The sequence below is a fragment of the Salmo salar genome, chromosome ssa16 (assembly GCF_905237065.1).
Source record: "Salmo salar chromosome ssa16, Ssal_v3.1, whole genome shotgun sequence".
Lineage (NCBI taxonomy): Eukaryota > Metazoa > Chordata > Actinopteri > Salmoniformes > Salmonidae > Salmo > Salmo salar.
In genome coordinates, this window is record NC_059457.1 from 9,175,328 (window position 1) to 9,189,533 (window position 14,206).

Genomic DNA, 14,206 nt, shown 5'->3' on the forward strand with positions numbered 1-14,206 from the left:
CTGGTAGAAATTAGGTAAAATGGATTGAAGTTTGTCTGCATTAAAGACCCCGGCCACTAGGAGCGCCACTTCTGGATGAGCATTTTCTTGTTTGCCTTTCTTGGCCTTATATAGCTCGTTGAGTATGGTCTTAGTGCCAGCATCGGTTTGTGGTGGTAAATTGACAGCTATGAAAAATATAAATAGTGTGGTCTACAGCTTATCGTGAGTTACTCTACCTCAGGCGAGCAATACTTTGACACTAATATTAGACATTGCGCACCAGCTGTTATTTACAAATAGACACACACCCCCAGCCCTCATCGTACTGGGCGTAGCTGTTCTGTCCTGCCAATGCACAGAGAACCCAGCCAGCTGTATATTATACATGTCGTCATTCAGCCACGACTCGGTGAAACATAAGATATTACAGTTTTTAATGTCCCTTTGGTAGGATAGTCTCAAACGGACCTCATCCAGTTTATTCTCCAGTGATTACACGTTGGCTAATAGAACGCATGGTAGAGGCAGGTTTACTGACGAATTCTCACAAGGCACCCTGATCTCTGCCCCCTGTATTTCCTCATTTTCTTCATGTGAATGACAGAGATTTGGGCCTTGTCTGTGAGCAACATTATATCCTTCGTGTCAAACTCATTAAAGAAAGGATCTTCGCCCAGTTCAAGGTGAGAAATCGCTGTTCTAATATTCAGAAGCTCCTTTCTGTCATAAACGGTAGCATCAACATTATGTACAAGATTAGTTACTAACAATTCGAAAAAACACCCAAAATAGCACAATTGGTTAGGAGCCCGTAAAACGGCAGCCATCCCCTCTGGCGCCGTTCTCCAATCAAATCAATGGACCACGTTTCAGTGTGTTGGTATCACCAAGAATCACAATACCTGGAAGACTATATCTGTTTTGAATAGTACTGAGATATTCCAGGGCCTGGGAGTCAGATGGGGGTCTTTTTAGAAGATTTGAGGACGTGATAGAGGACAGCAGACACAATGCCTTTAAAGCCGCGTGGTAGGAGAGATGGTCTCAGACAAGTCCACAAACACGCAAAGCTGTCATCCTCAAGGTCCAGTAAACGCTTGTGATGGATGCTGTGCGTTATGTACATGGCTACACCCCCACCAAATGTTGTTACTCTGTCCTTTCTATGCAAACTATAGCCTTGAAGCCTGACTATTGAGTCTGCCTTTAACCAGGACTCAGTCACAGCTACAATGGCAATCTCATTAGCCTGAGTCACAGAGTAAAGCTCATCTACCTTGTCTATTAGGGATTTCGTGTTACACAAGAGAAAGTTGGGACACAGTCTTTGCATCTTTTGATGGGGCATTGTGTGCTCGACACCAGACATTGCAGGGTAGACTAGATTCTGCAAGTCATCAGGGCAATGAGGCTTGTGCTGCTTTACACGCTCACGAGTCAGGGCAGGTATTCAAAGCACAGTTTCTTTCCCTGTCTACAACCCCTTAGTTGTCCCAAAAGATCAGACCGTGCTAGAGTCCATTTAACATTCCGAAAAGAGCTGCTGTCAGTTTTTGCATCGCTCAAACTCATAATAATATTTTGAATGAGGATATTGAAATCTATGCAGCGATATTATACTTTATAATGCTAATACACACAGGAAATGCAAGTATTCACAGAATTAAGAACCACTATAAAACTGGTAATGCAAGAGTAGCCTCAGACTCAAACTGTTGAAACGCAAGCTGCCAAACAAGGACGCTAAGTTACAATTGTCAAGAGTCAGTGTTGGTCTTACCCAGGACCGGAGAGCAACAAGATGGCTCCCATTCCCAACCGCTGTTTGGACAAACAATTACAAGCCTACACAACTAAAACTGTGGCCAAGGTGATGATAGAGATCCTTGATGAAAACCTGCTCCAGAGCGCTCAGGACCTCAGACTGGGGCGAAGGTTCAACTTCCGTGGCCCAGCCAAAGCCCTGACTTGAACCTGACTGAACAGCTCTGGAGAGACCTGAAAATAGCAGCATTGTTCTGATCATGAATATGATTGGTCGCTAGAGCGATTCAGGCGGGGAGGGATGACTATTTCCGAAGTTGGTATATGGTATTACAAATACAATTGGTATTTCATTAGGATCGCCATTTTAGGTTTTGCGAAAGCAGCAGCTACTCTTCCTGGGGTCCACACAAAACATGAAACATGACATAATACAGAACATTAATAGAGAAGAACAGCTCAAGGACAGAACTACATAAATAAAAAAACTGCACACACAGCCTATATATCAATACTTACACAAAAAATCTAGGTAAAATAGGGGAGAGGTGTTGTGCTGTGAGGATTTGCTTAACCTGTTGAGGACAGACGTTCCGCTAGCGGAACCCCATTCCGCCTGCGGAACCCCTAGCCAACAGCCAATGACATCGCACGGTGCGAAATACAAAACCAACTAAAATACCACAATTCAATTTTCTCAAACAATCAACTATTTTACACCATTTTAAAGATAAGACTCTCGTTAATCTAACCACATTGTCCGATTTCAAAAAGGCTTTACAGCGAATGCAAAACATTTGATTCTGGTAGGAGAGTACATAGACACAAATAATCACACAGCCATTTTCCAAGCAAGCATATATGTCACATAAACCAAAACCACAGCTAAATGCAGCACTAACCTTTGATGATCTTCATCAGATGACACTCCTAGGACATTATGTTATACAATACATGCATGTTTTGTTCAATCAAGTTCATATTTATATCAAAACCCAGCTTTTTACATTAGTATGTGATGTTCAGAACTAGCATACCCACCGAAAACTTCCGGTGAATTTACTAAATTACTCATAACAAACGTTGACAAAATACATAACAATTATTTTAATAATTATAGATACAGAACTCCTTTATGCAATCGCTATGTCCGATTTTAAAATAGCTTTTTGGCGAAAGCACATTTTGCAATATTCTGAGTACATAGCTCGGCCATCACGGCTAGCTATTTTGACATCCGCCAACTTCGGGGTCACCTAAACTCAGAATTACTATTAGAATAAATTGGATTACCTTTGTGGTTCTTCATCAGAATGCACTCCCAGGACTTCTACTTCAACAACAAATGTTGTTTTGGTTCCAAATAATCCATAGTTATATCCAAATACCTCCGTTTTGTTCGTGCGTTCAGGTCACTATCCGAAGGGTAACGCACGAGCGCATTTCGTGACAAAAAAAATCCAAATATTCCATTACCGTACTTAGAAGCATGTCAAACACGGTTTAAAATCAATTTTTATGCTATTTTTCTCGTAAAATAGCGATAATATTCCAACTGGGCGACGTTGTATTCATTCAAAGACTGAAAGAAAAACATGGCGAGTTCTCGTGACCGCATCACCAGTCTCACTGTCCCCAGGCTGACCACTTACAAACTCTGCTCCTATACTTTGCCCAGAGACAGCAGACACCCCATTCCACTTTCTGGCGGCTTTAGAGAGCCAATGGAAGCCTTAGAAAGTGTCACGTTACAGCACAGATGCTGTAATGTCGATAGAGATGCAACAGAAGGACAACAAATTGTCAGACAGGGCACTTCCTGTATGGAATCTTCTCAGGTTTTGGCCTGCCATATGAGTTCTGTTATACTCACAGACACCATTCAAACAGTTTTAGAAACTTTGGAGTGTTTTCTATCCAAATCTACTAATTATATGCATATTCTAGTTTCTGGGCAGGAGTAGTAACCAGATTAAATCGGGTACGTTTTTTATCCGGCCGTGAAAATACTGCCCCCTATCCCAAAGATGTTAATCTGTTTTTTGAAACCAGGTTTTCAGTTTATTTGACCAATATGAGATTGAAGGGAGTTCCATGCAATAATGGCTCTAAATAATACTGTACGCTTTCTTGAATTTGTTCTGGACCCGGGGACTGTGAAAAGACCCATGGTGGCATGTCTGGTGGGTTAAGTGTGTCAGTCAAAGCTGTGTGTGAGATGACTATGCAAACAATTTAGAATTTTAACACCATGTTTCTTATAAAAATAAGTGATGCAGTCAGTCTCTCCTTAACTCTTAGCCAAGAGAGACTGGCATGCATAGTATTTATATTAGCCCTCTGATTACAATGAAGAGAAAGATGTGCTACTCTGTTCTGGGCCAGCCGCAGCTTAATCCTCTAAGGTCGATGTCCGCGCCCCCACAAATCCAATTAGCATAATACACAAATCCCCATCAAAATCCATCATTTTAAACTAGAGATATGTTTTCTCAATGCTTCTCAATCCACCGCATCCGCCTATGTAACACTTCTGCACCTGCGGTGAAAGGTGACAGAGCTAGAGCGGTATTTGTCAGACCATGAGCCAAACAGTTTTCTCACAAAATCATATCTAGCATCCAAACGGTTTTGCCTACAAACTATTATAGAAAGATAAGACTCTCACTAACGCGATGGTGTTCTCCGTTTTGCACTACGACCAACACAAGTGTCTTGCGACTCGTCTGAAGTCGGGACAGCCGATCTGCCAACGTTTGTTTATAGCGTCCGAACAGTTTGGGCTACACGCTAATATGACCCCTCTGTGTAAATGTTGGTTGTTTTGTCATTTGTTTTGCTCTAGGATGCCCACATGCCTCACGACTCGTCTGAAGTTCCCCCAGTACCTGTTGAAAAGATTTATGGAAGTATATATGGAGACATTTTTGTCACTAAACAAAGGGGTTAAATGCATGTCAAAATAACAAATATTTCCTGATATGTTATTTATCTGTCAAATATAGGGCAGACACTTTAAGCGAGAATGCCCTCGAAGCCGGTGTTTGGAGGATATATTGGCACAGGTGTTGTTAATATATCCGTTTCAATATATCCTCCAAACACTGGCTTTGAAGGCATTATCACTTATATACAACGGTTTACAAATATATTCAAATAATGATTTGAATTATTTTCATTAAAAACGTTATTTTGATGAATTTGTTCATACTATTTCATCCTTTCACAAGATATAGTCCCAATACAAATCTAGGGTTGCTACCCAAGCCGGCTGGTCGTTCGGTTGCTAGAGACGCAACCCAGTCTTTCGTTTTAAATGTTCCATTCCCGTGCTGGCAACTTTCTTATCACTTGCTTGCTAGCTAGCCAACTACGGCTAACTTAGTCATGTCAAAAAGTGCAGCCAGAATAACAGCAAAGTTGCCTTATTTGCATTTGTTTAAGCTGTTTTCGAGTGACATTTATTTGGAAACATACATAACAATGCGCTGATGAGGTGCAATTTCGCCTGGCATAGAAAATGTGCTCACTCGTCAGGACACTGTTGTTCAGAGGAGCTAGCCTACAAAACAGATAAAACAATCACTTTAAACTGAAGATAGAAAGACTGCAAACTAGCTGCACTTCGTTTCGTTTGACCTTTTGTCAATTTACATTTCTTTGTCCAGGAAAAACGATGCCAGCTGATTCATAATTTCGATTGGCTGAGAAACGCTACCTGCCTGTCTCATCCCGACACGTTCATTACTATGGGACAACTGGAGTTCGAATTTGAATATTGAAACAATGTTGCAAATGTCAGAGACAGACAGCAAGGTTTATACAAATCTCCTCTGTTGAAAACTAAATGTTAGTCTAAAAGAAATGTGAGATAATGTCTAGAATCTAGATGCTTTTTATAGTGGATATCAAGTTTATAAAGTGCCTGCCTGGGCTGATGAGACAGTGGATTGCGCAGTCAGATGGAACAGAGTTAAACAGGCATTTTAACGTCAGATTTAGCCAGTGGTAGCATGTGGAATAGACACCAGCTGGAATGCGTTTTTAACCAATCAGCATTCGGGATAAGACCCACCCGTTGTATACTTCCAAACTAAATTCCTTTAGATTTTTTTTGGGGGGGGGACTAACTGTTGTTCCATTTAGTGAATCTCTTATTCTATGCATTTGTGTGGGCTAATAGTAGTAAGGCCAAATAAATATTTTCATCAACAACAATTTTTTATTTATACTTCAATCACATAGCAAAGCGATTGTTGGTATGACCTTCTTTAAAACAATTCCAAATAGCTTAGTAGAAACCCCTTCCCAGGGTTAGACTGTTTAGTAACAAAAATTAAGGTTAAATACATATCAAAATATATATTTCCTGATCTTTCCTATATCCCGGCTTAGATTGTTATGGGTTAACTAGGTCTTTCTTTGCAGCACTTGACCACATGACTACAATAATCAAGATGAGACAAAACTAGAGCCTTCGGGACTTGCTTTTTGGAGTGTGGTGTCAAAAAAGCTGAGATTTTCTTTATTATGGACAGACCTCTACCCATCTTTACAACCATTGAATCTAGATGTTTTGACCATGACAGTTTACAATCTAAGGTAACACCCAAGTAATTGAGTTTCCTCAACTTATTCAACAACCACACCATTCATTACCAGATTCAGCTGAGGGCTAGAGCTTAGGGAATGATTTGTACCAAATACAATGCTCTTAGTTTTAGAGATGTTCAGGACCAGTTTATTACTGGCCACCCATTCCAAAACAGACTGCAACTCTTTGTTAAGAATTCCAGTGACATCATTAGCTGTGATTGCTGACACATATATGGTTGAATCATCAGCATACATGGACACACAGGCTTTGTTTAATGCCAGTGGCAGTTCATTTGTAAAAATAGGAAAGAGTAGAGGGCCTAGAGAGCTGCCATGCGGTACAGCACACCCTACATGTTTAACATTAGAGGCTTCCATTAAAGGAAACTCTTGAGTTCAATTAGATGCCGGCTCTGAATCCAAGATATGGCAGAGGTTGAAAATCCATAAACATATGTTTTCTCAACAACAGGTTATGGTCAATATCAAAGCCTGCACTGAAATCTAACAGTACAGCTCCCACAATCACCTTATTATCAATTTATTTCAACCAATCATCAGTCATTCGTGTCAGTGCAGTACATGTTGAGTGCCCTTCTCTATAAGCATGATGAAAGTCTGTGAATTTGTTTAAATAGAAAGTGTTGTATTTGGGCAAACACAACAGTTTGCTAAGAGCTGGCAACAAGCTGATAAGTCTGCTGTTAGAACCAGTAAAGGTCGCTTTGCCACTTTTGGGTAGCGGAATGACTTTGGCTTCCCTCCAGGCCTGAGGACAAAGACTTTCCTCTAGGCTCAGATTAAAAATATGACAGAAGTGAGCTACCATCCTCAGTAACTTTCCGTCTAAGTTGTCCATGCCAAGAGTTTTGTCATTTATTGATCGATAACAATAGTTTTCCCACCTCTCCCACACTAACTTTACAAAATTCAAACTTGCTTTTCTTGAATTTGTTTTTTAATGCATGAATACGATGGCTTACTGTTCATTGTTGGCATTTCCTGTCTGTTTGCCCGCTTTGCCAATGGAGTAATCATTAAAATAATTAACATCAAATGGTTTTGTGATAAATAAACCATCTGATTCAATGAACGATGGAGTTGAATTTGTCTTTCTGCCCATTTCATTTAAAGTACTCAAGTTTTTTTCCCATCATTCTTTATATCATTGATCTTGACTTCATAATATACTTTTATTTTTGTTCAGTTTAGTCACATAATTTCTCAGTTTAGTTAGTATTTTAGTAAGTAAGCCAGCCATCAATAACAGTAAGTCAGCCAGTCAGATGTGCAGCCAGACTTATTAGCCACTTATTGATGGCTGTCTTGCTGCGATTATAACTAGACGCCCATCCACCTCACCTGGCCCTTGTGGTTGCCATGACAATGGCCCTGCGTCCTGAAGGTTGTCAAGGCAACGAGAGGCCAGAGAGTGTGCCAATTGGCCATGCGCAACTCAAATAACTATCCTGTTCTGAATCCGAACCGATGATGATTGAGGACTTTATGGGCTCTCTGCTTTACTGAAGGCGGCAGCTATTCTCTCACAGCTCTTCCGCTCGCCATAGAAAAGGACAAGGCCCCTTAGCACTTGTTTCCATTCTGTTGAATGCTTTTGTGTATAAACTAATTGAATCAGGTCCTGGACTCGTTCTAGGCCAGCAGTGCCCAAGGCCTTTTTTCCCCCCTCTTGGTTCACCTTGTTGAATATTGACAGCATTGTCTTTAAGCACAGGTCCTAAATAGGGCTGGGACGATACCAGTATCCGATACCGCTTAGTATCGTGGCAAGGAAACAAAGCAAATTTAACTTTTTTAGAAAAACAGCCCTATTGTTAGAAACAAACATCATAGTGTTGTCATCATAATCACATATATTTATTTTCCAAATTATAGCGCAATAGTTGACATACAGCGGGTTTTTTAAAAGACCAAAGAGTTTAATCTGCTTCATGTTTTCATTTTTGGCATGGAAAAAATATTGCTATAGTAGTATCGTCACAGTCTTAGATCAGTTGAGTGTTTTAGAGGATGATAGTACGTCTGACGTTATAGATAGTAATGTGGGGTTCATGCCTTGCTTACCCTAGCCCTAATTATGAACCCACTCATAAATACTGATTCTAGATCAGATTATGGGAGCTCTAGTCAGATGAAATATTAGGGAAAGCTGACATTTGAGCAGATTAGGATGCCCATGATTACAGATGGGGATTGTTTTTATTAAAGCTAATCCTTGTACAGAACATCCCTCCTCCTCCCTTCCCCCTCTTATCTTCCCCTCCTCTCCCCCGACGCGGTATTTCAGAGACCCTTGTGTAATTAACATGGAGACGTCTTTAGTAGAGGGGGAGGGATGGCGGGATAGAAGAGGAAGAAGGATGAGGGAGGGAGGGATGGGTGAAGGTGGGCCGGTCCTGTCTCCGCTTGAAGGACAAAGACGTTGGGTTTTGGCGAGGGAAGAGAGGGAGCCACCATGTGTGAGGGACAAAGGAGAAGAGGCCTTAGTCAAGACTCCCTCTTTCTCCCTCTCTCTCCTTCTCCCTTTCTTTCTCAGTCACAGAACTAGGCTTAATCCTAATGCTGCTATCACACTCCAGTCCTTTATTCAAATGACAGTTTGGGCTGTCTGACATGACAGCAAGTCTTACATATAGGCCCAGTGCTAACACACAAAATATTAGCTCTTTTTAATAGTGTACAGTTTTTAACACGCAATTGTATTTAGAATTGTTGCGCAATGAAAATGCATGATGACTGACGAAAATACACACAGGCCAATTTAATTCCACTAAATTATGCACATTAACCTATAGACCGATAACCACAATGGTCAAATTAATTTACATCCACTGGTATTTCAATCAATGAATAAAAAGCATTATTTTTGCAATGGGATTTTTTTTCTTCTCCCGGTCATTTTGGCAACTGTTTTATTTATCGGCTTTTAGTTGTTTTTTTTGTTGTTGCCCAAAGCCGGCAATTGCTGGCTAACGGAAACCCTGACACACGCACTCATCATGAACACCCTAGATTATTACATAAACACTCAGCATAACCGGCCAGAATACACACGTACTCGTGGTCTCCTAATCACATAAATGTCTACGTATGCATTCTGATAATGATATTCTAGCTCTAATCTACTACTATGCATTCATGTGTACAACATGCAGATTCATGCAATAGGTTGGAGATAATACTGAGTTTAAAATCACGTGCTCTTACCAGACTGTGGGTATCATGCTCAATCAGTGTCATCATTCAAATTAAAAGATGTTTCAGTTCGACGCGTGCCTGATTTTGTTTGCTGACCATTGCGTTTTGCAGAATGTTAATGTAATTACAACCCACACACATAGATATAGATATATATCTACCTACCTAATATTTTTGGTAGCTTATGTGGTTAGATAATTCCCTGTACTGTAGGTAGGTGAATTCACCTGGTGTATGTGTTCATTAGTGTAGCCGCTGCAGAGGCAGTTATGCACACAGCTGTCTCCAGAGTAATGGTTCTTATTAATTTCAATTTATGGAGCTGCCACATTGGACCTGCCCTTATTCCCCTTAGCCTACCACTCCTCCGGTGGGGGACGTGTGTGTGTTTGACAGCAGGTTTTTTGGGGGGACCATAATAGACAACCGCATATGATTGGTCTTTTCCCAGTACCACTTGGTGCCCCCTTCCCTCCATCTCCCCCTCCCCTTCGCCCTCTCTCCAGCAGCAGTCAGTCAGTGGGCGTGTTTCTCTGCCCAGGCATTGCTGACCCATGCCAGTCTTGTAACGCCTGGATAGGTATTTTTAAGTATCAGCTAACAACATATGTCATAGCAATCTCACCCTTAGCAGCGTTGGAATAAAGCGGATGTTGCCGGTTTTCAGGAATACAGTATTTTTAACCTAACTTCCGATTCCTCTGCTCAGGCGTCTTTTTTCGCCTTCCACGTTTAGGTTATAGCAATCTGTTACCTGACAACGCAGTTGATGACGTGGCCCGCAACTATTGGTTGACGCATGCAACGTCTGAGCAGGGGAACGCGACCAGTGTTTGTCAGGGTTCCTGACATCACTCACTGTTTGCATAGATAGATATAGAATTACCCACCAGGCTGCCTACAGGATTGCAGTATTTGCTTTCAGCTTTTTTACCCGGGACAGCCCGCCTCTTGTTCTCGGCTGCATGGACATATACAACGAGAGATAGAGAAACAGAGGATAGTAGGAGACAACAAGAGGAGAGGAAAGCAAGAGCTAGCTGCAGCAGGCAGGCAGCTCCTTCTCTGTCTGGATTTAAACACCTATGTTTTCTGTGGAGAAGGATTTCTATTGTTGGAGGGTTTTTTTCCCTCTCTTGAGGCCCCTGTTCAGCGGCTGGACCGTGTGTGTTTTGGGAGCTGTGTGTGTGGAGGAAGGCCGTTTAACGGCTACAGGAGTGGAGCGCGAAGCTTGCGAGCGAGCAGAGCATCTGAAAGCCAGGGCAGGCCGGCTGGCTGCATTGTGTGCTTTGATGACCCCCGCTGTGTAGCTGCCTGCTCATCAACCCCCCCCTCCCTCTCTCTCCCTCTATCTCCATCGCAGCGCCCGGCCCAGCCATGTTTGGCACAGAGTCCTCATGTAAGTACCGTATCGCCATCCTCCAGCCTCATCTGTCTTTCTCTCTGTGTGTTGTCTGGTGTTACGGTGTCTGCTCGCTTCATTCTGGGCTGCTCGCTTCATTCTCTTTCCATCCCTCTCTTTTTCCCCTTTCTCTGTCGTTCGTGTTGTTTTCCTTGTTTCCTGGTGACAGATTGCTCGGCAAGAAAGCTGGGATCTACCATTTTGCATAAAGGGTCTATGATAGCTGGCTTGTGATGCAAAACTCCATCTCTCTCCCTCTCAATCCCTTCCAACACCTTCCTTCCCTTCCCTTCCCTCCCCTCCTTTGTTTCAGTTTTTTATCCACAATAGTCTTCCTGCACGCCTCCATGTTTATCTCAAATTTATCCGATTTATTCTGTGATGCATTTTATTCTCTTCTCACCTCTCTAATTGTAATGGCTTGGCTAGCTATCCTGAAATAGACACAATTACTGACTCTCTGTGTGCATGTTATGTGTGCGTGCATTCCACGTGACATGTTATATAGATAGATGAATGGAGCATGTTTTTCTACAGTGAGCTTTAAGAACCCTCCTGCCATTGCAGGTAGTTCTGTCTCCATCTCTCTCCTGCACGGTCAGGTGACATTGAGCGGGGTGAATGTAGCATTTCCACACGCTAAGGAATAGAGATGCTAGCATCGGGGGCTCTAAATGAATCTTTCATTTATAGCTCTGGTGCTCCCAACTTTTAAAAGTTAGGAGCACCAGAAAATATTTTGAGATATACCCTGTATTGGGCCTTTTATGTATTCAAGCTACTTCTGAAGCACATGTTGTGCCCTAGAAACTATGTAACAATGTAAATACATTTGTTTATTATAAAAAGACAAAATGTTGACACAAATACCAAGTCATTTGTGGAATATTATCCGTCTTTCTGTGGCCTCAAATGTTCGGATATAGCTTACTAGTAAGTTACCAGGTTGCTAGCTAAGGAGGTAACATGACTGCACAAGGTGTAAACAAATGGCCCGTAATCAGTTTTAGAACGGCCCACAACATGGTTTATGTATGTAAAATGCAGCTCACCAATCCCCCTGCAATAAGAAGAAATAAACATTGGACTGGTAATATATTTTTAACTGTTAGGGCTAAAAATAAGCCATTTTCCCTGTAGTAATGGTACAGCCATGATGCCAATGAACATGTGTTCACTTTATATTTCAATAATTACAAGATGCTCCCAAATAAAAATTCCAGGTCACAGTAAGTATGGGGTAGCTGCAGCCCAATATGGCGACTGAGTATGGGCGAGTAAGTATGTCAAAAGGAGTGGGTGTGTGGAAAGCAAATCAACTAATTTGGGAAGATTTGTTGCCACTCAAGACCGTTCTGCGTGGCTGATTGGGGTGCACGACGAGTCAATAAGCCGATGACCAGTGCACCGGTATCAAGGTGCCTGCCGACCTGAGGTCGGGGCAGCTGTATCAGGGTGTCGCCCGCGATAGCTAACGTGGCAATTTTATTTCCTTCCCATGATTTGAATTAAAGTAGGATAGCTACACAAAAAACTAATATTAATAACCATTTAGATGTCACCTTGATACATACATACATGCATGCATACATACATACATACATACATACATACATACATACATACATACATACATACATACAGTTTAAGTATGTATCAAGGGGATGAACGGCGTCAAAACCGGGACACGGTGTCCTTAGTTCCCGCTTCCCGCAACGGCATGGGAAGTAGCTACCTAGTAGCTAATTTCAGAGTGATGGTCTACCAGCCATTCAGATTACCAGCCAGAATATTATTTTTTCCGCAAAAATGACACCAACAAAAAACGGACGAATCAAATTGTATTGGTCATATGCACATGGTTAGCAGATGTTAATGCGAGTGTAGCGAAGTGCTTGTGCTTCTAGTTCCGAGTAATATCTAACAAGTAATCTAACAAATTCACAACGACTACCTTATACACACAAATGTAAAGGGATGAATAAGAATATGTACATGTAAATATAGGGATGAGCGATGGCCGAACGGCATAGGCAAGATGCAGTAGATGGTATAGAATCCAGTATATACATTTGAGATGAGTAATGTAGGATATGTAGACATTTATTAAAGTGCTGTTATTTAAAGTGACTAGTGATACCTTTTATTAAATCCATTTATTACATTTATTAAAGTGGCAAGAGATTTGAGTCTGTGTGTTGGCAGCAGCCACTCTGTTAGTGATGGCTGTTTAACAGTCTGATGGCCTTGAGATGGAAGCTGTTTTTCAGTCTCTCGGTCCCAGCTTTGATGCACCTGTACTGACCTCGCCTTCTGGATGATAGTGGGGTGAACAGGCAGTGGCTCGGGTGGTTGTTGTCCTTGATGATCTTTTTGTCCTTCCTGTGACATTGGGTGCTGTAGGTGTCCTGGAGGGCAGGTAGTTTGCCCCAGGTGATGCGTTGTGCAGACCGCACTATCCTCTGGAGAGCCTTGCGGTTGTGGGTGGAGCAGTTGCCGTACCAGGCGGTGATTCTGCCGACAAGATGCTTCGATTGCGCATCTGTAAAAGTTTGTCAGAGTTTTGGGTGACAAGCCAAATTTATTCAGCCTCCTGAGGTTGAAGAGGCGCTGTTACGCCTTCTTCATCATGCTATCTGTGTGGGTGGACCATTTTCAGTTTGTCCATAATGTGTATGCCGAGGAACTTCAACTTTCCACCTTCTCCACTACTGTCCCGTCGATGTGGATGGGGGGATGCTCCCTATGCTGTTTCCTGAAGTCCACGATCATCCCCCTTTGTTTTGTTGACGTTGAGTGAGAGGTTATTTTCCTGACACCACAGTCCAAGGGCCCTCACCTCCTCCCTGTAGGCCGTCTCGTCGTTGGTAATCAAGCCTACCACTGTAGTGTCGTCTGCAAACTTCATGATTTGAGTTGGAGGCGTGCATGGCCGCAGTCATGGGTGAACATGGAGTACAGGATAGGGCTGAGAATGCACCCTTGTGGGGCCCAGGTGTTGAGGATCAGTGGGGTGGAGATGTTGTTTACTACCTTCACCACCTGGGGGTGGCCCGTCGGAAAATCCAGGACCCAGTTGCACAGGGCGAGGTTCTTAATGACGAGTTTGGAGGGTACTATGGTGTTAAATGCTGAGCTGTAGTCAATGAACAGCATTCTTACATAGGTATTCCTCTTATCCAGGTGGGATTGAGCAGTGTGCAGTGCAATGGTGATTGCGTCGTCTGTGGACCTATTGGGGCG

The 14,206-nt window shown here is 42.3% G+C and overlaps 1 protein-coding gene across 11 annotated transcripts in view; it reads left to right on the forward strand.

Moving 5' to 3' along the window:
• The window catches only part of LOC106573121 (suppressor of tumorigenicity 7 protein homolog), an 83,965-nt gene that overhangs the window by 37,171 nt on the left and 32,588 nt on the right, over positions 1-14,206 (forward strand). For 7 of the 11 annotated variants that reach the window (XM_014147833.2, XM_014147834.2, XM_014147835.2 and 4 more), the window contains exon 2: positions 10,925-10,960. The exons of the other annotated variants lie outside the window; for them this stretch is intronic. In XM_014147833.2, the coding sequence (XP_014003308.1) occupies positions 10,925-10,960 (36 nt within the window). The remainder of the gene's footprint in view (positions 1-10,924; positions 10,961-14,206) is intronic. 11 annotated transcript variants of the gene reach the window in all.